At 37.6% G+C, this 26,693-nt stretch overlaps 1 protein-coding gene across 1 annotated transcript; it reads left to right on the top strand.

Moving 5' to 3' along the window:
• The first annotated feature begins 1,777 nt into the window (after positions 1 to 1,777).
• LOC105213910 (dynein regulatory complex subunit 4) lies at positions 1,778 to 22,654 on the top strand. Its single transcript, XM_011187020.3, has 5 exons — positions 1,778 to 2,063; positions 14,707 to 14,749; positions 20,840 to 21,004; positions 21,105 to 21,408; positions 21,511 to 22,654. The coding sequence occupies exons 1-5, from the start codon at positions 2,061 to 2,063 to the stop codon at positions 22,427 to 22,429; spliced, it is 1,434 nt and encodes a 477-aa protein (XP_011185322.1). The 5' UTR covers positions 1,778 to 2,060; the 3' UTR covers positions 22,430 to 22,654.
• Positions 22,655 to 26,693: the final 4,039 nt, after the last annotated feature.

Below are 26,693 nucleotides of genomic sequence, written 5' to 3' on the forward strand. Positions count from 1 at the left end.
ACGGGATTACCTCCTGTTTAATGGGTTAGAAGGTATGCTCCTTATTTGAAAATATTAAAACTAAAGAAAAAAATTACAAATTAAATTAAAATTACCTTAACGATGTCCGAAGAGACACACAATTACATTTTGGCCATGTGCATAGGAATGGCAGTCAAATTGCAGTTATGTTGGTTTTTCGGATGAAAAAAATGTTATTTGGGAGAACCCTATGGGTTCAATTATTATTTTATGATCTTCGGACTATGGCTACATAGTTATGGAGGAAGTGTGATGGGTTGAAAAGCCGTCTTCTATTATGGCATATTCTGACTTGAATTTTTGAATACTAATATAACCATAAAGATATATAAAACGTACAGGAAACTGTATTCCCCATTTAAAAATTTGTCAATATAATAAAAAACATGTGAATATCGTTAGTTGGAAAAGTTCACGGGTCTCGCAGGCAATAGTCCACTAAATTAGAACAAAGTCAAAGTATTAAAAAGCCTTGATCATTAATTTCCTGAAATTCTATTAGAAAATCAGGCGATCAACACACTCTTAAAAATAAATAAAAAAATTTTAAATACTTAATACAAAAACTTAAAAATATTTACATATTAGCTGAAAATGTAACACAAATATTAAAAAATATTGAGGAAAGGTGAAAAATCCTTGTTTTATTTAGTGTGAAATTAATACATTAATAGTCGGTAATAATTTCAGATTGGTTGGTTCTTTAGTTTTGATAAAAATTAACTAAAACTATTATATTTGTTCCAGAGGTTTGCTAACTGTATTTGAACAAAAATTTTATAAGCAACAGAAAACGTGGATTGCAAAGCTTATATAATATCCAACGAATTTTCCAACGAATTGTCCAACGAATTTTCTTGAAACCTCCATTCGTTCTTCGAAGAATCTGATGATGAAGTTGTCCAAAATTAGTTGAAGTTACAGATTTTTCAGAACCAACAGTCTTAAGTAATAACTCTAAAATTATTCCTAAGGAAATCACAATTTATTTGTAGTCACGGTTTGTATATAATTTAAGTTTAATATTTGACAAAAAAACAGACTATAAACGGAGTATAATATACATATATATATATACATATATATAATATGAAGATTTCGAAACAATTCTGCATTTCAGAATGTAAAATTCTTAAAGTAACTTCCAAACAGTTTAAGACACGTCTGCAATATCAACTAACAATAGTTCCAGTTATTGTTGTTGTATTTTACAACAAAATCTTAGTTTACTGCTAAAAGATGAACAAAACGTTGCACTCGGTTATCTGGCTTGCCATCACAAGCCACAGCAAATGGGAATTCGCAGTGAGGCACGAAAACAAATCTGTTTACACGCCACATTTGCCCAAGACAAACGAAGGGCCGAGCGGTAGTGGTAGTGGCTCTGGAAATGGCAAAAAGAGAAACAAGGAAATCAGGCAATTGTTGGAAATATATATATTCAATATACTAAAAAAATAAACAAATTTCTACGTTGATGGCAGTCAATGCGACTTGGAGCAAATTCATATTTCGGTTTTCGGGCTTTTATTTTTTGTTCATATAATAATTTACAAAACAAATAACTGTAAACCTTGTCACCCTGTGAATAAAACTCAGTTACCTTCACTACCTGATCGATCAAACATGAAATATATTCCACAAACGAATAACTGTCACTGCGCGTCGAACAGCTGAGTTTGTTTATTAAGAAAGTTGGCAGTTTCTTGGTTACCAATTTTGTTTACTCACTTTCAACTTCCACAAACAATTGAACAAATGTCAGCCGGAGTAATTTTTCTTTTGAAAAACAATTTTGAAGCCTTGAAAAAATTCATAAAAATATGATAAGTTATTAATTGATAAAAAAGCAGATTGTTAACTGATTTTAGAATAATATATTTGACAACAAAATTAGCGATCGAAATTGGAAGAAACGTTTTGAAAGGACATCAACCGTTAAACGAAGAACGAGCAAAAACACAAAGCGTAGAGACTACTTAAAGTATAGATTTTAATAGCAGGAGCAAGAAGCAAAGCATACAAGCAGATATTACAAGATGGTAAGAAGATAGTTCTCCATTATTTTATATACATTTACGCTTTTATTTTATTCAGTAATGACTTAATTTTTTAATTATTCCCTACGGATCTATGTAGATACCGACCGATTAATCGGCCTTGGTATCGGCATCGGCCAGTATCGGCCACAAAATTCAGCATCGGCATCGGCCATATTGGGCCGATTCTTAGCCGATTCTTTCGATTTCTTTCGGATTACACCAAAATACACTTTTTTTACTTTTTTGATTTCTTTAAAGCATTAAATTTGAATTCTTCTGTTTACCATATAAAACACAGTGATTCACATTTGACTAAACTAATAATTCATCACGATGATAATTTAAGTCTACTATAAAGAAATGCAATAATTTTGCATCAAATATAAGGTTTTATTTAGCACTGCTAGAAAGATTCGATTTATGTCAATTATTCATAGTTTTGTTTAACAACTTGTTGAGATTTGGAAATAATGTCATAAAGCCACTATTTTAGAAGCATTCGTAACTAGGAGAATCTATTTTTAAAGTTCGACATAGACAGGATCACGTGATAATCACTTGGTGCTGGCCTGGACTATAATACCTGAGACAGACATGTAGTATACATTGTAGTATGCTTCAGAAACCATATGTGTATCACCGGTTTTCCGAATTTTGTTTGAAAGCAAATGGTGTTCCGTACTACAATAGAGTTCTACGCGGTTATAGCCGAGTACGCAACTGCGCGCCACACATTTCTCCTTTTGGCAGTTTGGCGCCAATTGGTAATACCAAGTGAAAACAGTTCCTTCTCCACCTGGTCCTTCCATCGGAGTGGAGGTCTCCCTCTTCCTCGGCTTCCTCCAGCGGGTACTGCATCAAACAATTTCAGAACTGGGGCATTTTCGTCCATTCGAACAACATGATCTAACCAGTGTAGCCGCTGTCTTTTCATTTCATCGTCTGCGGTATTCGCCGTTGGCAATGTTTAAGGGACCATAAATCTTCCGCAAAACCTTTCTCTCGAAAACTCCTAGTGCCGTCTCATCGGATGTTGACATCGTCCACACTACTGCACCAGCAGCGTAGGACGGGAATGATGAGTGACTTGTAGAGTTTGGTTTTTGTTCTTCAAGAGAGGACTTTACTTTTCAATTGCCTACTCAGTCCAAAGTAGTACCTGTTGCCAAGAGTGATTCTGCGTTGGATTTCAAGGCTGACATTATTGTCGGTGTTGATGCTGGGTCCCAGATAAATGAAATTTTCTACAACTTCAAAGTAATGACTGTCAACAGTGACGTGGAGCCAAGACGCGAGTGCGTTGACTGTTTGTCTGATGACAGGAGATATTTCGTCTTTATTTTTATTACTTTTACTAGACTTAATATTTTCGAATATTGGCTTTAATGTTCATACTTGTCCTTAAAGGAAAAAAGATATATTGCTGATTCGCTTTGAGAAAACTTGAATAACTCATTTTTTCTATCAACATATATCTTATAATAATAATTTATTTAGTTTTGAATATTAATTAAATGAATAAACAACTTCATATTTATATATGAACTGAATTGTTTACTTATTTTGTGATGATATTTGTCTTTGTTTTTCTTTTGTTACCATACTAATTTATTAAGTTCTTGATGAAAGAATCGGCATCGGCATCGGCCAAAAATTTGGTATCGGTGGGACACTAGATCTATGTACTATTTAATATATTGCTAATAATCCGAGGTTTCCACGATATGCAAATTAGTCTAAATATTTAGCTAATTAATAAAAGAATCATCAGACCTAATATTTCGTCCAAGTTTCTAATTTTATATCTAACGTAAGACTTACCATTATTTAGATACACCAACAAAACTCAAAATACTCCCTATCATAAACCTTTTGACATCTACACTTTGTACACCCAAACAGTTGATCTGAATAGTCTAACCATCAATCTTAACAATCCATTCAGCTGCGATACGATTAGATCTGTCTGGAAGTCTCTAGAAATATAATAGTTGTGCAAAGAAGAGAGTATAAGTATACCTAAGGAGTGATCTTGAAACATCTTATATAAAGTTTTGTATTCCGTGTTCATTGTTATTTCAATGTAATGTTAAAAATGTATTTAAAATGTAATTAGAGATTCTATTTAAATTCGCCAAAAGCGCTAAGATTACATAATGAATATTTATTATGGCTTCAGTCTGATATATCTGAAGAAATATTAAGGCGACAATTTGAGAAAATAGTTAAGAGCAAGTGTTAAGAGTTTACGTGTGAATGGAAGATGATAGTAAATCATAAATGTTTTGAAGGATGCCTGCCCACCAGGAAATTGTACCATAATGAAATATGTAATTTTCCCTTGCTTACTTAAGACATCTTAAATGTAAGAATTCTTAACAGCTGGAGAGTTTGTGATGGCTACAGATATAAATAATTAATTTTTATAAAGAATATTTATAATTAACGGAGCTAATAAACGACTGGCTGAGTTAGACAAATACTATGAAACAGTCAATCAAAGTAGTTTGCATAACAGGTCGTCAAATTATTTCCAATATAATACCCCGAGATCTAAAACGAGATCCAAATATCAGAAAATAACGGATCGCAAATAGATATGTAAAGAGAAATATATGTATGTAGGTTCAATCAGACGTCAAAACATGAAAATGGTTTTAAAGAATGACGACACTTTTGCAAGAGAAATTTGAAATTTTTTTAGTGTAATTGTACTCCGCGAATTTCAGCAAAATGAAAAATAGTAATTTTGGTCGGTAATTCGATTATAGCTTTGGGAATATCACGTCAAAATTAGTTTAACACGACGTGGCAAAAGTCCACCACCGTAGGCTATTAAACAACAAGGTTTGAGACTGGTTAAGCGCAATCTGAAGGAGTTTCGGCGTCAGTTTGTAACTGTTGACGAAATATGGATCTTCTGGTACACATCAGAGACCAGAGTCCCATTTACGTTTTCTCCCAATTTGCACCCATAAATATGATTCGAATGAAGAGGTATCTGCTATAATACTCTAAATACTTGATTTTGAATCAGGATATATAATACAACAAAAGAAGGGTCCTACAAGTTTTAAGCCACCACTCAGAAGATTTAATACCGAAGGGATAAAGTTGTCTTATTTAACTTCTTGTAAGTCATCCACACCCACTACTTCTGAGAGCAAAGAAGTACTTTCCAATAGGGGCGTGCGCGGCTGTGGATTACCATACGTTGAGTAAATATTTAAATGCGATTATCTGCAGCAACAATGCATCATTAGTGCAACACCAACAACAATTTACGAAAAAGATGTTGCACGCGTTAAGCAAGCAGTACGCCGATGAGCCGCATGCAGGCGGCAATGCGACGATATATCGACCGTCACTTTATCATCAGACTGCGTCCTGCTGCACTGCACAAGGCGCTTCCCAGCAAATGTAGCGATTTTTCAACAGCAGCCGCCTTCGCTACCAAATGCACATGCAACTGTGTGTGTGTGTTTGTGTGTAGACGTTCGTAAATATGAATCCACGTACAACAACTTAAGCGAAAATGACGCCAAGGCATAACCGACCGTTATGTGCAACAAATGCGTCACAACAACGGCGGCAACAACAACAAAATTTATAACCAAAAATGTGGAAATATTTATGAAATCAAGCCAACGCGTGCAAGCACAACCGAACGCCTTGTCGGCGTTGTTGTCATTATGGATTTGTTGTTATTTTATTTATGAAATTTTCACTGCTTTCGCCGTTATATTCTCACCAACTATCGGAAACAGCTCGCCGCCCGCTAGTGGCATATAGTTTCGTGAAAAGGAAAGGATTGTAGGGATAAGGTTGGGCTGCCCTGCTGGCCCAAGCGTGGAAGTGTGGCGCTCGGACGCGGGTTTTTGAATAATTTGCATTCATAAAATATGCAATAAGCCAACAGCTGTTGTGATATTGTTTTGAAAGCCGCGTCATCATATTATTTAAACACTGGCTGCACGCGAACGGAAAAACGCGAAAAAAACCAAATGCGCGATTACTTATTTCGGTGAAACTATGTTTCCTTACGCTTTAAAATTGCATTTAAACCAAGGGAAAATTATTAAATGGTCAAGACGGAGTAGCGTGACCCAGATCAAGTCATGTTTGAATATGGTTTCTGTATGTTGCATTAAAGGCATATTTTTCCATATACTTATTTGCTCAGAATTAAATTCGAAACTCTTATTAAAAACCAGTAGGAACCAAATAACAGTGGGAAAGATCTTTACTACTTATATATGTGTATCTTTTCGAGAACTACTGGCCGAATTTCTAAGATTTCTGGCTTCTTGAATTCGTTATGACTCCGAATAGCAGAATAACTCATCCATCCCGCACTTAATCAGTGCACAAGTAGTCCTGGCATTTCAAATGGTTAAAGACGCTACTAATTTCAACCAAAGGAATTTGTCGTTGTCTTCGGGTTATAGTCTGACCGCCGTCCATGAGAGCACGGAGATTCTTGGTTAAAGACGCTACTAATTTCAACCAAAGGAATTTGTCATTCTCTTCGGGTTATAGTCTGACCGCCGTCCATGAGAGCACGGAGATTCTTGACCAGGAGAGATAAACAAAAGTGTTACGTGTAAAACGTTATTAAAATAATGAGTTATGAGCCATTCAATCCACTTATCCACCCTCGATCACCATGGAAGGTATTTTCGCACGATGTTAACCACCTAATTGACTCCCAGTCAAGCGTCCTCAAATATCACTTCTCTCCTCATGGTCAAAATCCAACATTTCACCGATCTTGTATTCGATGGTGTCGAACTATTGAATGTAAGCGACTGTATTTTTGAGAGAGAACCTAACAAAAGTACCGAAATCAGTAGTACTCAATCTAAAGTTCCATTTATTCACAACAGTATTTCCTCATTCTTAAGAGACGTAGGATGATGTTTGTAGCTGAAATTAGTTTCAGACTACATAAACTAGTTTCAACAAGCGTAATTCCTTCGATTGCAAGGTTTGTGTCGAGATTTTATCGAACGCCTCAAAATGCTTTCTGAACGCTCCTTATAAATCGTACAGAGAAAAAGTAACTAAAGACACGCTTTTTAAAGTAACGTATTATGATATTTCCCGTAAAAGTTTGCAACTAGATCTATTGGATAAACTATTATCTTCAAATTACACTATAAAAATATCTATTGAACTTGCAACCATATGCTGAAGGAATTCTTTTCTAATTCTAATAAAGTTGGGTTACTAACTTTATATATTATAAAAAGTGTGCCAATAATAAATCTCTCCAGCATTTTTTTTCAACGGTTGGTTAGTACTTTCTCAAGAGATCTTCCAAACTCAGACTGAAAAGATACAATCAGTCGGTTGAATTTGGTTCTCAATAATATGTATGACACGTTTCTTAGAAATCAAATGAGGTGCACTGAAGTTTGTTTAAGCTGCGGACTTTTGAAAAATATATTCAGATAATACAAACGGCGATATCATTTAACATTCGAAGCTTTCCTATATTTTCATCGCTATATCAATGATAGGTAGACCTTCGGGAGCAAGAATACATGGAGACTTTCGTTGAACCTTTATACAGTAATACCCCACACTCGAGTTAAGTAATATGTCAGAAGTATAGGTTACTTTTTATAGATATACCCACCGTGTGCAACAAAAAAATCAAAATCAGTCAACTCCATGTTATTTATTTTGATCGCATTTGTCCTACAAGACAAAAAAGGTCATCAAGCCGATTCTTAAGATTCTTTAATAATGATTAAGCAATTCAGCGTTGTTTTCTCCGTCGTTTTCACGTTTATTTTTCTACTTAACAGCTTAATTTTGTCTTTTTGTTACTCCTACTTTCGCCAGTTGCTCTTTATATTACCAGTCTCTTAATGCTTTGCACAGCTCTTCGGCGTATATCAATACAGATGTATGTATGTATTTATATCATTTAAAGCGCTGACTTATACATATGTATGTGTAAACAAAAATACAAATATACACGAACACATGTAAATGCGTGTTGTTGTTGTACTCAACAATCCTGTCAGTTCAATGCACTTCATAAACGAAAATGCGAACGCCAATCTGCTTTAGCGGTTCGCCTGATGCATTTCAATTATTAAATTTTTATAATCGATGGCTGGTGAAAGTTTCCTGCCTCCTTGTGATTACATAGTATGTACATGTGCTTGTATGTGTTTGTTCGCCATTAAATATCTTATTGTGCCTTTATGGAGTTGGCGTTGCTTGGATTGTCATACGTTGTGTTAATATATATGCACGATACATGTGTAAATGAGTAAAGAAAATATTAAGTTTCTGTCGGATAATTTCTCGAAAACAGAAACAACAACTTGAGCAATAAGAACAGCTATTGTAATTAACTCGATCTCTTGTTGCTTCGTTCTTCGGTCTATTTGTATCATCTTCTATATGTATATGTTCACATACATATGTGTATTTAAAATGAAATTTACTTAACTGTAAAGTATATATTTTAAATTCATAGTTTTGTTAATTATTATCACAATTCCTCAATGATACATCAATTGAATTACAGTAATTATCTCTTAATGCTTCTTGTGTATATGTATCCATTTAAAGGGTGTTTGTATCTAACTTTTATTTTTATATATAACATTACAAAGTTAATGATTTTTTTTTTTAATTTATTGAATTCTGTTTTCAAATAAAAGCTCTGTCAGTCGAAATTTTTAATTTCACACTATTTTCCCAACACCAAAAACGCATCAGATTTAGTTTTATCGACAAGTATTAAATTTAGTTTGGTACTAAGGTCCCTTTGAAAGATATGTGTATGTATTGTAGATGTATTACCTGTCGGGCCATTAGTTAATTATAAAATTTTTAAGATATGGATAAAACGAATTTTGTCTGTTTCTCATAAAGAAAATACGGACGCTCTGGGAAAAGTTGGTGCTACGGGTGCTCACAGTCGACCGATGCACTGTGCCACGAATGTAATGCATGAAATGGAATTCACATTGCTTCCTCGTTGTCGGTTTTAACGGATCTGGCCTCAGCGATTGTTTTCTGTTCTCAAACCTTAAAGAGTATTATTGGAAAGAAAGTCGGCGGCAATGAAGAAAGCACACTTTGAAGAAAAGCAACAAATACGTTAAGGTTTGGCTCATAAGGTCATATTAAAGGAAAAGGCTCTAAGTGTAGACAAGGTGGTTTATATTTTCTGTATTGTAATGTACTAGAAAGTCAATGAAATTATCAAAAGTCACTGTTTTTTTAAGTTCTGATAATGAACGGTATTTCATATATTTGGATAAAAGCTTTTAAATATTTTGCGTGATAATCTGTCATTATTATAGTGACATTATCTGGAATCAATACTGATTTTTTCCATGCTGCAACTATTGTAGTTCATTAAAGTGGACAAGTTCATGTGTAAAATAATAAAAAAAATACAACTAAAAGTGAACCGTTTATTCATTGTAATATAAAATCTAGGCAGTACCACACCCAACATGCTATTTTGAAAACCTCAAATTTCATATTTTCTTCTATTGTGTGACTTTCTGTAACTATCTGAGTAAAATTATGGAAAAACACTTTCTAACATCGATTATTACACGATTGAAGTATTAACAAGTAAGGAAGGGCTAAGTTCGGGTGTAACCGAACATTTTATACTCTCGCAATTCATTTATTTAACTTTATTTATATTATATAATAAACAATTTGACCCACATATTCGTCATATATATTGTATAAGGTCCATTGAAAGTTGGAAACCATAATATTAGGTTAGAAGCACCGAGGTTCTCGTGTTCGATATATGGGGTCTTAAAAACCTATGGTCCGATTTCGGTGATTTTTAGAATGGGGCTGCCACAGTATTAACATAGAATGTGCAAAGTTCTGCACCGATATCTTCACTAGTACATCTTCTTCTTGACTGGCGTAGACACCGCTTACGCGGTTATAGCCGAGTCCAAAACAGCGCGCCACGCATCTCTCCTTCTGGTAGTTTGGCGCCAATTGGTTATTCCAAGCGAAGCCAGGTCCCTCTCCACCTGGTCCTTCCATCGGAGTGGAGGTCTCCCTCTTCCTCTGCTTCCACCAGCGGGTACTGCATCGAATACTTTCAGAGCTGGAGCACCTTCATCCATTCGAACAACATGTCCTAGCCAGCGTAGCCGCTGTTTTTTTATTCGCTGGACTATGTCTATGTCGTCGAATAACACATACAGCTCATCGTTCCATCGTCTGCGGTATTCGCCGTTGCCAATTCTTAAGGGACCATAAATCTTCCGCAAAACCTTTCTCTCGAAAACTCCTAGTGCCGTCTCATCGGATGTTGACATCGTCCACGCTTCTGCACCGTAAAGTAGGACGGGAATGATGAGAGACTTGTAGAGTTTGGTTTTTGTTCGTCGAGAGAGGACTTTACTTTTCAATTGCCTACTTAGTCCATAGTAGCACCTGTTGGCAAGAGTGATTCTGCGTTGGATTTCCAGGCTGACATTGTTATTGCTGTTAATGCTGGTTCCCAGGTAGACGAAATTATCTACAACTTCAAAGTTATGACTGTCAACAGTGACGTGGGAGCCAAGACGCGAATGCGCTGACTGTTTGTTTGACGACAGGAGATATTTCGTCTTGTCCTCGTTCACCATTATTTTCTCCAGCATCAGGTTAAAGAAATCACACGAGAGTGAGTCACCTTGTCTGAAACCTCGTCTGGTATCGAACGGCTCGGAGAGGTCCTTCCCGATCCTGACGGAGCTTTTGGAGTTGCTCAACGTCAGCTTACACAGCCGTATTAGTTTTGCGGGGATACCAAATTCAGACATCGCGGCATAAAGACAGCTCCTTTTCGTGCTGTCGAAAGCAGCTTTAAAGTCGACAAAGAGATGGTGTGTGTCGATCCTATTTTCACGGGTCTTCTCCAAAATTTGGCGCATGGTGAATATCTGGTCCGTTGTTGATTTTCCAGGTCTAAAGCCACACTGATAAGGTCCAATCAGTTTGTTGACGGTGGGCTTTAGTCTTTCACACAATACGCTCGACAGAACCTTATACGCGATGTTGAGGAGGCTTATCCCACGGTAATTGGCGCAAATTGTGTATTGGGCAGAGTACACTGAGATTCCAATCGTCAGGCATGCTTTCTTCCGACCATATTCTGCAAAGAAGCTGATACAAGCACCTTATCAGCTCTTCGCCTCCGTATTTGAATAGCTCGGCTGGTAATCCATCGGCACCCGCCGCCTTATTGTTCTTCAAGCGGGTAATTGCTATTCGAATTTCTTCACGGTCGGGCAATGGAACATCTGCTCCATCGTCGTCGATTGGGGAATCGGGTTCGCCATCTCCTGGTGTTGTACTTTCACTGCCATTCAGCAGGCTGGAGAAGTGTTCCCTCCACAAACTCAGTATACTCTGGTCATCAATAACTAGATCACCTCTGGGGGTCCTACAGGAGTGCGCTCCGGTCTTGAAACCTTCAGTTAGTCGCCGGATCGTTTCGTAAAATTTTCGAGCATTACCCCTGTCGGCCAGCTTGTCAAGCTCTACATACTCACGCATTTCGGCCTCTTTCTTTTTTTGTCTGCAAATGCGTCTCGCTTCCCTCTTCAGCTCTCGGTATCTTTCCCATCCCGCTCGTGTTGCGGTCGATCGCAACATTGCGAGGTAGGCAGTCTGTTTTCCCTCCATTGCGAGACGACAATCCTCATCATACCAGCTGTTTTTTTGACTTTTCCGAAAACCAATGGTTTCGGTTGCAGCTGTACGTAAGGAGTTTGATATGCCGTCCCACAGCTCCCTTATACCGAGATGCTGATGAGTGCTCTCAGAGAGCAGGAGTGCAAGTCGAGTAGAAAATCGTTCGGCTGTCGGTTGTGATTGCAGCTTCTCGATGTCGAACCTTCCTTGTGTTTTTTGACGTGTACGCTTTTCTACACAGAGGCGGGTGCGTATCTTAGCTGCTACAAGATAGTGGTCCGAGTCGATGTTGGGACCACGAAGCGTACGCACATCAAAAACACTGGAGACATGTCGTCCATCTATCACAACATGATCGATCTGGTTGCGAGTGATTCGATCCGGGTACAGCCAAGTAGCTTGATGGATTTTCTTATGCTGGAATCTAGTACTACAGACGACCATATTTCGGGCCCCGGCGAAGTCGATCAGCCTCAGACCGTTTGGTGATGTTTCGTCATGGAGGCTGAATTTTCCGACTGTTGTGCCAAAGACACCTTCTTTACCCACCCTAGCGTTGAAATCGCCAAGCACGATTTTGACATCGTGGCGGGGGCAGCGCTCATAGGTACGTTCTAGGCGCTCATAGAAGGTATCTTTGATCACTTCGTCCTTCTCTTCCGTCGGGGCGTGGGCGCAAATCAGCGATATGTTGAAGAACCTCGCTTTGATGCGGATTGTGGCTAGACGTTCATCCACCGGAGTGAATGCCAGGACTCGACGACGGAGTCTCTCTCCCACCACGAATCCCACACCGAATTTGCGCTCCTTTATATGGCCGCTGTAGTAGGTGTCACAAGGACCCACCTTCTTCCGCCCTTGTCCCGTCCATCGCATTTCTTGGATTGCGGTGATGTCAGCCTTTACTCTTACGAGGACATCAACCAGCTGGGCAGAGGCACCTTCCCAATTAAGGGTCCGGACATTCCAGGTGCATGCCCTTATTTCGTAGTCCTTTAAACGTTTGCAGTGGTCGTCGTCAAAATTGGGGTCTCTCATCCGAGGCTGTTTTTTCTTTTTCATTGGGGGGTGTTTTTATGTGGTGGGTCCCAAACCCTACGCACAACCGCATAGGCGGGTTTCGCCTTCTCACTTTAGCTCGCCACATGTAAAAGAATCGTTCCTGGCCATTCCCAAGTGAATGACAGTCAGAAACTTTCCTCACTTACGTGAACTTCTACATATGACTCCATCCTCACTAGTACATACTTACTTTATATATTGTAAAGTCAACGATTCAGATTGTCTTCAAAGTTCTGGTATATAGGAAGTAGGCGTGGTTGTGCACCGATTTGGCCTATTTTCACAACATATCATTGGGATGTAAGGAAACTATTACAAACCAAGTTTCATTGAAATCGGTCGAGTAGTTCCTGAGATATGGTTTTTGACCCATAAGTGGGCGACGCCACGCCCATTTTCCATTTTGTAAAAAAATCTGAGTGCAGCTTTCATCTGCCATTTTTTATGTGAAATTTAGTGTTTCTGACGTTTTTCGTTAGTGAGTTAACCCACTTTTAGTAATTTTCAACCTAACTTTTGTATGGGAGGTGGGCGTGGTTATGATCCGATTTCTTTCGTTTTTGGACTGCATTAGGAAGTGGCCACAAAAAACGACTGCAGAAAGTTTGGTTTATATAGCTCTATTGGTTTCCGAGATATGTACAAAAAACTTAGTAGGGGCGGGGCCACGCCCACTTCCCCAAAAAAATTACATCCAAATATGCCCCTTCATAGTGCGATCCTTCATACCAAATTTTATTTCCATAGCTTTATTTATGGCTTAGTTATGGCACTTTATGTGTTTTCGGTTTTCGCCATTTTGTGGGCGTGGCAGTGGTCCGATTTTGCTCATTTTCGAAAGCAACCTTCCTATGGTGCCAAGAAATAAGTGTGCCAAGTTTCATCAAGATATCTTAATTTTTACTCAAGTTACAGCTTGCACAGACGGACGGACGGACGGATGGACGGACGGACGGACAGACAGACATTCGGATTTGAACTCCACTCTGATCACTTTGGTATATATAACCCTATATCTAACTCGTTTAGTTTTGGGTGTTACAAACAACCGTTATGTGAACAAAACTATAATACTCTCTTTAGCAACATTTGTTGCGAGAGTATAATAAACTTTTGGCATTGAAATATCTAAAAAAACAACATTTCATCATCTTTGTGGTTTGATAAAACAGTCCGAAAGTATGACCTGACCTCGCCTCTGCATTCAAGTCTTCAATATGTCTTTAACCAAGGACACCTACACATTTTTGGATGAAATTATGAATATTTTGAGTTTGAAGATATATTATTTAAAATGGAAACTATTAAGGCTTCTGGAAATTTAAATATAATAACTCTCCTTAGAGGGATTTCAATATTTTCTTTTAATTCTATTTTATTTTTATTATCGAACGAACCTCAAACAGGTAATGGAACAAAAGTTATCGTAATATCTCTATTCCCTTTTTTTAGAGTTCTTTACTTTAGCTGCCCGAGTTCTTTTAGTTGTCTACTTGGTGGCCCGTATAAGATATTTATGGGCTAGCCTGGCGTTTTGATATCCGTAATTCCTCCATACATTTTACAGATCTTCTATTATCTTGTTTGATTGCTCCGTCAACTCTTCATACACAAGTAATTCTTTAGTCTCTGAATTGTTGGTGTCGTAAGAATTAATTCCTGTGACAACTATTAGTTTAGGCAATATTTGAACAAGATTTATTCGATATTTTTTTTAAGTATGAGATAAAATAGGTAACTTTGTTTAAGAACATTATTACATTTGTACGATAGCACGAGCCGTAATATATTCAATATTACATACTAATACGCTGAATATAAACCATAAGCATTTATTATAAGGCACTTCAACCATCAATTGCTAATACATAAATTCTTTATTTCATTTCAGCCGCCCAAAAAGGCTAAAGGAAAAAAGGGCAAGAAGGCGCCAAGTAAGTACATTTAATAATTCACTCAAGCTTAAATTTTCAGTCATATCGAATATTGCTGACAGTAAGCTCTAAAATTATTTTAAGAAGAACTCAGTATTTAATTTATATACGAATGTGTCACCCTCTTCAAGGTTTCCGAAAGAAACCACACAGACAAAGACAGCACTCAATAGCAAAGGAATAACCTCGACTCAGGCGACAAGCGCTTCGCAATACATCCCTTTTGCATAATAAATTAAATGTTGAAATTAATATGAAGAAAAAATGCTTTATAGCCAAAACAGTGCTGTCTGATATGCAGCATGGCATTGCAACAGCAACGGCATTGACACTCAAAGCTGCAAATGGACATGAAGGGGATAGGCTCAAATATTGCAGCATGTTTTTCGGCGTTTAAAAGCTTAAATAGAAATGAGAATAAAATGTACTTCGAATGTGCTGCTAAATGTTGAGTATGCAGTCAAATTAAAATACCAGCACGATTGTTAGGATATACAGTAACTGGTGTCACTGTGCATAGATTTTTCGCAACGCGCCTAAAAGCGCACAATGCTCGCGAGTTACAGCGTTGTAATTTACGAGCACAATTTGAGGCGCCGAGTCACGAACAAAAGCCGCATATTGCATTATTTTAGTTCGCATCACATGAAATGCCGGCTTCCGGCTGACGAAGAAGTCAATTGTGTGCGCGATTTAGCTACGCTTAGAAGCGACAAAAACAATAGATAGGACAATGGCTTATTGACGCTTTTAGTGGAAAAATGTCAATGGCTGATAAGCGTTAATGCGGCGCTGCATATTTTTCCGATTTTTCTGCAATCGAGCGGCAACAATGCGTTTCACAAAAAGGAAAAATTATCTTTACATTCATCATGAATAAAGAATAAATCTGTTGTGACGTTATTTTGGCAGACAGCGCCTATACCATGACGGTACAGCATTTTGTGCATCTTGCAACGTTTTGAATTGCCGACAATGTGTGTGTAGGCGTGCAACAAAGTGTTGCAACATACTCACATTTGTATAGTGGCACATATTGCCGCAATTGGTGCACTCACAATGTAATGCAAGGCAATAAAAAAATACTTATTCACTATGTATATAGGTTTGTAGTGGTCCAGGCATAAACCTATGCTTTGCCGTATGCTCTCTCCAGTCATTTTGCCGACCTATTAAGCGCAGTGCGACACAGAACAGACACGACATGTCCATATATTCATATTTATATGAGCGAATGCGTATGGTATTTGTGGCAAATGTTGCATGCAACATGGCCACTATGAAAATTAAAGCACATACGAAGTTATAACTATCTCTGATATTACTCAATTGTTGGTCACTGGCAGAAGCCCATGACTATTGACGGGCCACCAGCCCTTGGCATATATGGTTATATATTAAAAAAAATATAAAAAATTAAGTACATTTCTTCGAGCTTGACACAGTGAAGACAAAAACAGTTATAATACAAAATAATAATTTGTTTGTTAATTTAAAGTAGTACATGAACTTTATCAGAAATCAGAAGTCATGAATTAATTCCGTAAATAAAAAGAAAATACTTTATTGAAAGTTTAGTAGGTTTTTTATTTACTTGCAACTGTATGTGCAGTGTGCACATAGGCTTTAATGGCATCTTGTTTATATGGACTGCACTTAGAGTCAACTGCGAGTCAAGTGCGGTTACAGTGCAGCTGTTGTCTCCTTACTTAATTTCCACAACTGAGCGGATAATTGCTTTTACCACAAGCTACGCGGCGTCAGTCGGATACTTGATCACTTATACGCCACGTCAACGCAAAGAAACGTTAATATTTGTTTAGTGAAAGAAAGCGGTTAGTCCGATTCGATTATTCCGAATTAAAATTTTCCAATATGTCCTTTAACCACCACTCAATGTGGTTTATGGCAGAGCGGGAAATGAAAAAAAGGTTAAGATAAGATAAGACAAAAATTAAAATTATTAGAAACTCTCAGAAAATGGTTTTCATAACCTTGTGGATACCTACTTCAAACTAGAAGGAACACTTTTGATCGTTCAATCAAATGCGTGAACGTTGCGAAAAATTCTAGTTGAGAACAAACTTCGTATAAGTATACCCAAAATAGTGTAAGGTATAAATTCAAAATCATCACTCGTGATATTTACAAACTGATTGATTAATTTAATTATATTAGACAGCATTTAATTAATAATTCTAAGATTTTTACTTCACTACGCCCTACGTTATCTATATACATTTTGAGTTTCTGAAATCGTACATCGGTGAAAAAGGTTTAAGAAAGTATTCTTAACTTAAATCATATCAAAATACCCTTAATTGGAGGCGGATGTAACCTCAGAAATCGCTCATTTGCAGACCTTTCATGGTGGTTATTTCACTCACTCTTAACTGAATATACTTATGTAGACTTTGCTGATCTAGTTTCATTCCTACATTCTCCAATTAACTCATTTCGGCGCCGAATACGAATCTGAGGTCCATTGGGGTACAACAGTTTAGGGTTTTGATATAACCCCAAAAACGATATAGCGGACAGCTTTTGTAGAAATTCAACGCATTCGATTGGAACTCGCTATTCGGCGGTTTTCGGGTTCACGGATTACGAATACGGTGTCGGTTTTTCATATCCAAAATAGAGAATCCCATATAGCGGGCGCGTTTTTGAAAATTTCATCGAATTCACCTGAAACCTGTTACACAGGGTTTTTCGGAATCTTTGAATACGAAACTGATGTGGGTGTGAAATGGCGGATCCAAAATGACAGATTTTTAAAATATGTCCACCATACTGATCCGCTATTTTGAATTTTTGAAAAGTAAAGTGAAATCCGTAATCGGTGACTTCGAAATGAATGAAAATATTATTATTTTGAGTTGAAAATATATCATTTTAAATAGAATATATACAATTTAACTATAATAAAACTCCCAGTTGCTAGTGATTAGAGAGACTTTAATATTTTCCTTGTAAGTAAGACATTTTATAACATTATAAAGAACAACAAGTTACCAACCCGTCTACACGTCTCATTTATGACGTCACGATGTCATGTATTTTATTCTATTTTATTTTTATTGTCAAAAGAACCTCAAAAAAGTAATGGAACAAAATCTACCGTAATCTCTATTTCTTACGCTATTTTAAAGGATGATAATAGTCCGAATCTTTCAAGAGTATACCAACCAGTCTGTCCTATTCTGAAACCTATTTTCCGCTTATAGTCATAGTATTTTAACTACTAACTACAGTTCTATATCACACAACTTTCCAAGTAATCCACTTTATCTTCAAATCATAGACACTGATGTCGTTGAAAACATGCAGCTTAGAATAAATATTGCAAAAATGTCTAGCTCTTGCACAAAGGCTAACTGGGCAACTAAATGCTGCTACGACGACTTTCTCACTTTTCTAAATACCCAGCTGCGCCATATGTCCTCCTCTGCGTCACAAATGCACAATTCACGACGAGACGCATTCAACTTAACTTTGCGGTGCCGACTTCGCCAGTTTGTATGTAGGTATGTAAGTGCTTGCTGGTCAACTACAACCGAGAGGGCACTGATGTCCCATACGGTCCTCCACACGGTACATTAGCGACTTAGTTACTAAATACCATCTCTAGAGGGTGACGCTGTGCAATAATGGCACGCCAACTCATATGTGAAAACGGCAGCAACAACCGAAAAAAGAAAACTTAGCAAACTAGAGAGAAAACAAAAATTAAAATAGAAAATAATTGCGCAAATAGAGAAGCACATAAAATCATTGCCATCGTTGGTGTAAGCCACAACAAGTGCAGCGTGTGCGACGATTGTCCAACCGCGTTTGGGACAGACTCCAAAGCAGACCAAGGCCAATTGCATCGCTTAGTGGAGAAGTCGATTATGCCATGGGTAGTAATTAAAAAGACACATTTCACGTTTTTCACTTAAGGCGTTTGGTTGGTAAATTATTTTTATGACGACATATATGGAATATTTTGGCAGAAGTACTATATAAATTAATTAAAGAGTTTATTTAAGTATTAAATTAGATAAAAATGTAAGGTTTAGGAGCTGATTTCACCGGAGATCTTGGGGATCCTACAAAGCGTTTTGAGCTTATCAAAGATCCATTAAGTTTAGTCTAGTGAAGTCAGAACAGTCGATTAAAAATTTCGAGATTTTTCCACTAAATCTTCCTCCAGAAAACTTTCGAACTAACCGAACTAACAATGATACTTATTATTCTCCTTGATTAATCCTTCAAACGTCTATGAAGGTATGACCAAGCCCATATTAACCCCATGCAAAACCAAGTTGAACGGGGGTTCCCATACACTAAACACATTATTCTGAAGCTACCAGTAGCTGGTACCAGAGAGCAGCTTCGGGTATGTTCGAGTGTGTTCAATCACACTAGCTTAAATTCGGTACGAGTGTGTCGTAACACTCTTCAAACACGTGTTCGATCGAGTTTGGAACCCGAAGCGAAAATAACGCAAACGAACAATCACGACGGTCCTATCTTCGAGTGCAAGCAGCAAACTCGGATTTTATGTGTATTATATTTTCGGGTGTGTCGTGCACGTGTTGATTGTGATCGACACACTCGAGTGGCACTCGAAGACCAAAAAATAATAGATAAGCATACGTACACACATATGTACATATGTTGGCGTCGGGATGACGCGTTCTGTCTTAGCTTTTTTGGTTGAATAATTTGAATATTAGACGTACATAGTACATATTATAAAAGAATAATTCAATTTAAGAATAGAATTCACTTAAGACTTATTTTATTTATTAATTTATAAATCATAAATAAAAAACATTTCATTGCACTTAAATATTTTAATTTTTTTTTTAAATCACAAATTTCAGGTGTAGACCAGATAAGGTGTTTGTGCCATTGGAAATGTTCTCACAACCCGAATTTTCTATCGTTGTCATTATGAATTATAAAAAGTAAACAAAACAAACAAAACCAATAATCGTTGACAATCACTACGCAATAATAGCATGACTGCCAATTACATACATACATATTCTGAAATTTTGTGCACACTCGTGTGTGACTCGATCACATTCAATACGATCGGGTTAGAGTGCCAGCTCGTTCACAAACGAGTGTCAACTCGGCACTCTGTTAAAACAAGCATATATGCTTGTGTTTCGAGTGTCGCGAAAGGCTCGTTCGTTTTGAACATGTCTCCAAGCGATCAATACGTGTATTCATACCGAAAAGTTTGATCAAACAAAATCAGAGTGGACATTCGAGTGTGCACGAAAGTGATATACCCGTTGCAGCTCTCTGGCTGGTACCTATTTAAATACTTTCAAAATGAATGCAGTATACTCTAGAATTCAGACTAATACTATACTTTATAATGGGAAAGATAGGCGACTTGTTAAATGTTAGTAACGTTTGTCGAGAGAAGTTAAAAGAAGAACTATTTCGAGGCAGTGAACTACAACCCCAAAGTTAAAACTGTCAACTGTAAAGTGTTAGCAAAGACTCGAATAAATTGGTTGTTTATTTGATATTTCGTTCGCGAGTTGTCTTGCCTGAAACCTCGTTTAGTATTAAAGAGCTTGGAGATGTTCTACCGAATTCTGAGTTAACTGCTGATATTGTTCATAAATCATAAAAACTAGAATCCACTTCTCTCTCAAGTACTTATCAAGTCCACGACAACATCAAAGCCATAAATATAATGTTAGAACAACAATAATTTCAATTAAAACTCAATTACTGGCAATTATGAAGTGACACCACTTACTTTGAATGCCAGTAATAAAGTCATGATTTATAACGATTTCATTTAATGGCGCTCATATGCTTACACCAAACGCATTTATTCCCATTTATAGTGCCACAGCTATAAGTATTTCCAAATAAGCGCACAATTCCCGTCCTGCTGAGAAATTAGTTGAAATACCAAATGGCATGATACTCACCAACACAGCACATTCAAAGCATAAGGGTGTGAAGAGCAACTTCAACACAAACTTAACCTAATTCGACAAGCTTAAATGAATTTGAAATCCTTGTGATTCGATTTCGATTAGCTGCAATTGAATTCACTTTCTGTGCTTTCAGTGTTAATTGATGGCGTGGACACGTCCACCATGACGCGGGACCAGCTGGAGCAGTTTGCATTGAAATTGAAGGAGGAGATGGAGCGCGAACGTGAAGAGCGAAACTTCTTTCAATTGGAACGCGATAAAATACGCACATTCTGGGAGATCACCAGGGGGCAATTGGGTATGTATACATCACATCAGCACTGGTATTAATTAACAGGGATGATTTATACGATTACTAATTGGTACACGTTTCTATTATTTGGTGTAATGTAATATAGAGGAAACCCGCTATGAGGTTCGTCACAAGGATCACGAAGTGGAGATGGCACAAGAGCTGGCCGATGTCGACACCAAACACATTATGCAGCAGATGAAACATCTACAGTATGAAAACCAAAATAAAATTGGTGAAATACGTGCCGAGGCCATGACACAGCTGAAGCTGGCACAGGAGGATCATGTGGCACAGGAGCAGGAGTTGCTGAAGGATAAACGCGATTTACGACGCCTACTGCGCGAGCACGATGAAACACATGAATTACAAGTTCAGCAGCTGAAGATGAAACATAACGATGAGATGTCGTGAGTAGAACAGCTCAAAGCCCATATTTATTCTTAAACAGAATCGAAACGACTTTTCAAACCTTAGTATACTTAACGTTTTCTTTTCTTTCCCACTTTCAGCGAAGCGCGCATACAATTCCAAAGAGAAGCAAAAGACATGGAGCTTCTACACGAAGAGAAAATGAAGGCGCTGAAGAACGAGGTCGAACTGGTGTACCGCATGCAAATGTTTGAAGTGGAGGAACGTAAAAACTCACAAATTCAGCGTCTAATTGAAAGTCACGACACCGCCTTCAATGACATGAAGAACTACTATAATGATATCACGCTGAACAATTTGGGACTAATTAGCAGTTTGAAAGAACAACTCGAAGCGTTGCGTAAGCAGTCCGAACGCAGTGATCGCACCGCAACCGAAGTGCTTACAGAGAATCGCAAGCTGAAAGAACCGCTCGAAGCAGCGCAAACCGAACTCGCCGATTTGCGACGCAAGATGGAGCATTTCGAGCGCGATCGCAATCAGCTGGCGCGTCTCAAAGCACGCAATACTTACATAGAAAAGCAGTTGAAGGCGTTGACGTGGGAGACCGAAACGCTACTCTTGCGCAACGACACACTCAAAAAGGAACGCGAAGAACTTAAGTTGAAATTCGACGAAGTCGTCATGGAACTGCAACAGAAGACGGGCCTAAAGAATGTGCTGCTCGAACGCAAGATATCCATGATGGAGCGTGAGGGCGAGAAGCGCAACATATTACTCAAACAGACACAGTTGATCTGCGGCGCTTCCGGTGATGTTACACAAAATATGCAAAAGCAAATAAACACATCGTTGGATGAGAAGAATAAATTGATTGACGAACTGCGTTACGAGCTGGTGCGCGTCATCAAAGCGCACGACGATCTGCTCGCCACGTACGAATCCAAGTTGGCGCAGTTCGGCATACCACAGGACGAGTTAGGTTTCGAGCCGCTGCGCCTGTCGGAGAAACATCGTTATTTATGCGGCCCAGCTGGCCTGGTGACCAAAAATCAATGAAAAACTCCTGCCAATATGTCAATGATGCAGACACGCTTATCGGTTTGGCATGTTTCATATTTTCGTTTCTTTTGATTTTTGTTTTGTTCGTGCGTTTTGTACAAGCTTTAAGCTGGCATTAATGCACGGAGCTAATGGACTGAATGGAGTGGAATGGTAGTATTTTGTTAACCTTCGAAACAGACAAGCAAGCATATTTTTTTAAAATATACATACCTACACATATACTCTGTGATATACTCTTTTATATGTTCGTCATTTTTTTCACATTTTGTTTTGTGCCTCTGTTCGTTGCATGAATGGAAACTTTCGCTTTATGTTCGATGATTTACTGGCACACTGATGCGGCTGTAGGCAGCATTCTCGTTGTTGTTGTACGACAACAACACTGATAGTGTGTGAAGTCGTTGGCAGGCGGTGCGGGCGGCTTGTCGTCGTCAGTTGCATGCCAGCAAGTACATTATTCAAAAATTCCGCTATGCCTGGGATGTGGTAACGGTGGTGTTGACGTTAACGGTGTTTTGGCTGCAGCAGATCTTGGCCATTGGCCAACTAACGATGCAGTGAAGTGTGCAGAGCAAATAAGCGCTCTTGCGGCAGTTGAACTTGAAAATAACACAGCATAGGCATGATAAATTGAAATGTGAGGGTAAAGATAAGAAGTTGTGTTTGGTTGTAATAAGAGGATTCAAGTCACATTTCTTCAGGTGGGATATTTGGTGACTTCCAAAGTTCGACATCAAGCCCTCAACTTTCTTTCGCATACGTTTAATGATTTATTCATCCATTCGGTAGTTCGTACTCCACGATGAATATATAATACCAATTAAAACTGGTGAAAAAAGGTATTATGGTTTCTAGACTAATTGAACCCAAAACTCCAGATCTGACTAAAAATGGGAATGTAATCAAGGTCTCGTGGTGAAGGTAACCATAATAGTAACGCTAAAGATTATAAATCCTACCCTATATTGAAGTTAAAGTGATGTTTACATTACCTTATTTAGAGTAATATAGAAGTTAATATGCTTTTTACCGTGAGATCTAAACAAAAATAAACTAATATCTTTTGATAATATGTTTTCACAATGCAGAGGGTTGTAATTTTGTTTACAAAGTGGGTTAGGTTTTGTGCTAAAATTTGTCCATTGTCATTTCATCAGTTCAGACATAGTATCTTCTAGGTATCAATCTTTAACAGCAAAGTACCGGGTAATTGTAAGCGAGAGGACATCGAGTTTTGTAGGGAGTAAACTAACAGAATCGCTGATACGTTCTTAAAAAATTCTCTAGACGTGCAATCTCGTAAGACCAAGAAATACTAGACTTAAAGACAAACAAATTGCTTTCATTTTCTAGACCATTGGATGAAGCTGTTGAAATTGCTGGTAATCTGCTAAGGAGCTCTCATACGAATAATCTGTTTATACTCTCGCAACCTGTTACACTGAGTATAATAGTTCACACAATGCTAGTTTTCAACACCTTGATATATAGTTATATATGTATATCAAATTGATCAGAATGACGAGACGAGATATACAGATGCCTTTTCGACCGCTCGTCGGTTCTTGCAACGAATAGCTTGAGTAAAAATTGAGATACAGTTGAACTTCCATAACTCGTACTTCTATAACTCGAAGTCCTCCATAACTAGAACTTTAGAATAAAATTGGCAATAGAAGTCAAATTTCATACAAATTTCCTTCCATAAATTGAACTTTTCGGCCAGGATATAATACAAAATCACGAATTTTACAAATCGAGGCAGAATTTTAAAAAAGTCCCTAGGTCGCATGGACGCGCACAAAAAATATATGGTCAACATTCCGCCGGTAACGACGAAGATAACATTCCTATATTTTTTTTTTTGCTAAATATTGATGATGATGATCAATAATCAATGGAAACTGATTTCGAATTAAGGTGGACAATGAGATTTGCTCAGCCGGATTTATAATAGATGATATTGTAGAACCGAATACAGTGGAACTTCGAATTCGAACTTTTGAATTGACAATAGCGTTTAGAAATCAAATTTCATACAAATTTCCTTCCATAAATCGAACTTTTCGGCCAGGGTATAATACCAAATTTATAATTATACTATCGTGGCAGAATTTTAAAAATGCCCCTGTGTATCGTATGGATGCTAACAAAAAATATGATTGCATAAATCATGTAACAAAAGCATGGGATATACACAGTTTATTAATGAAAACTTCAATAACTCGAAGTCTCTCTAGCTCGAAGTTTGTTTGTGGATTATGGTGATTCGTGTTATGGAAGTTTAACCGTATATTGATAAAATACATTTTGGTTAAATATGGCAATTGGCGAAATCGGAACACTGCACTTTTTTTAATGCCTTCGTGATACCGATGGAAAATGCGAAATCGGTTGACAACTACACTTACTTCCCATATAATATACATAGTTTTGAATTCTATCTGATTCGTTAACCTTACTGTGTATAAAACAAGTACAAATTAAGAGTTCGAAAGAGAACTTTACACAAAAACTGCATTTCAGGTGTTGCGTCACTAATTTAAAAATTGCCGAAATCAGACTAAAACTTTTTAAGACATTGGATAATTGGATAATGGATAATTATTTTACCGAAAATACCGGTAAAAATCTAAGATATTTTGAGGAAATTCAGAGGGAATCTTGCTTTTTTCATATGCGTTTCTGAGTTAAAAATGGGTGAGATCGGACCATAACTTATGGTGAAGTATGGTGAAGTGGTGTCTAATAGTAGAGTTTTCAAACATCCCGTGGTCTTTATACCGTATATATCGGTTATTATAGGAGATATCTGAGCAAAATTAACACCTGTATTATGTATCTATAATAATCTCAGTATAGACGCATTCAGGCTAAATTCAGGTGGATTGAAAAATATATTAAGAAGGCTACTTTCGAATATATCATTGCATCTTGATGACTCCGGTCGAGCACCTTCACAATGAGGCCCGCATGCTACCTGTGAAGGAGCATAGCATAATGCATACCAGGCAGTTTCTATTAGGATGCTTTCGTAGAAATCACCCCTGCTGGAAGCCGAGCCGCCTTCCAGAACCATCAAGAGTACCTTCCTGAAATGCGTCGACGACTTAAAAGGCTATACCGACAGGATGTGACTAACTATAGACAAGCACTGAACGCTATTCACAGAGGAGCTATTAACACCTTCATTGACTCCCTCCCCGCGAATGGCCTACTTGGAGAAACAAAACCCACTGTTGCAGACACAGAGCTCGAGTAGCCTCGCGAAACTAGAGTGACCGTTGCGCAACATCGTTCTGGATATTGTAGAAGACTAAACTGCTACCTATCCAGACTAGACCCTGACATACTCAATATATGTCCTGCATGCAAACAGTCCCCGCATGACACTAGCATTCCCCCTTAACCCTACTTATCCAACACCCCTTTCCCTTTGGTCCGACCTCATCGAATCAGCTCGTTTCCTGGGCCTCCCGTTAGATGACTTCGATGACAATTAGGCTAGGCTTGTCCTTTCAGGAAGGCCTGGGTAACCGCTACAACAACAACAGGCTACTATCGCCAGTCACCATTTTTTCATATTTCTTACTGTCAACCCTCATTATATGCAGAATCCAAATATGTCAAAAACATACTACTGATCGAGACAAGTTTGAGTAAAGCATTACACCAGAGAATTCTGTTTCATTGCTTATTGCACAGGCCAACACTCAATTTGCTTCTTTGAATTTATCAACTGATTCTAGTTAATTTGGGTGAACTAAATTCAAATCTGTGATCAGTTTGTCTCTATCTGCTCTAGGTTGAAAACCAAAAGGTATATTAATGGTTTCCGAAGTTGTCTAACACTCATTACAAATATGTATCACGTTTTTTTTTTTTAATTTTGGGGTATTTCAACGCATTATTTATATCTATCAGCTGTTGTTTACTGTACTGAATTATTAGGCCTTTTTGATGCCGAGGATATTTTTCCAAGATATTCGTGTTTTTTATAGGTTATCTGTTTATCTTTTTGCGATGAAAGTTATCGTCTGGGTACGGAGAACTAAATGACAAGGAACCCAACATTCTTAACACGAATGTTGCATATGATCGAACCTGGATCACTTTGTTTGTATTTGCAGCATTCTTATAAATTATTTGAGGAATCTTTTATCTCCCTAGGATTAAAAAAAATATAAGGGAATCTTTACTATTCCGATTGGTCAGGTAGTTAGAGAATAATAGTAACAAAGTTAACCAGAATCTATAA

The sequence above is a fragment of the Zeugodacus cucurbitae genome, chromosome 5 (genome assembly GCF_028554725.1).
Source record: "Zeugodacus cucurbitae isolate PBARC_wt_2022May chromosome 5, idZeuCucr1.2, whole genome shotgun sequence".
Classification (NCBI taxonomy): Eukaryota; Metazoa; Arthropoda; class Insecta; order Diptera; family Tephritidae; genus Zeugodacus; species Zeugodacus cucurbitae.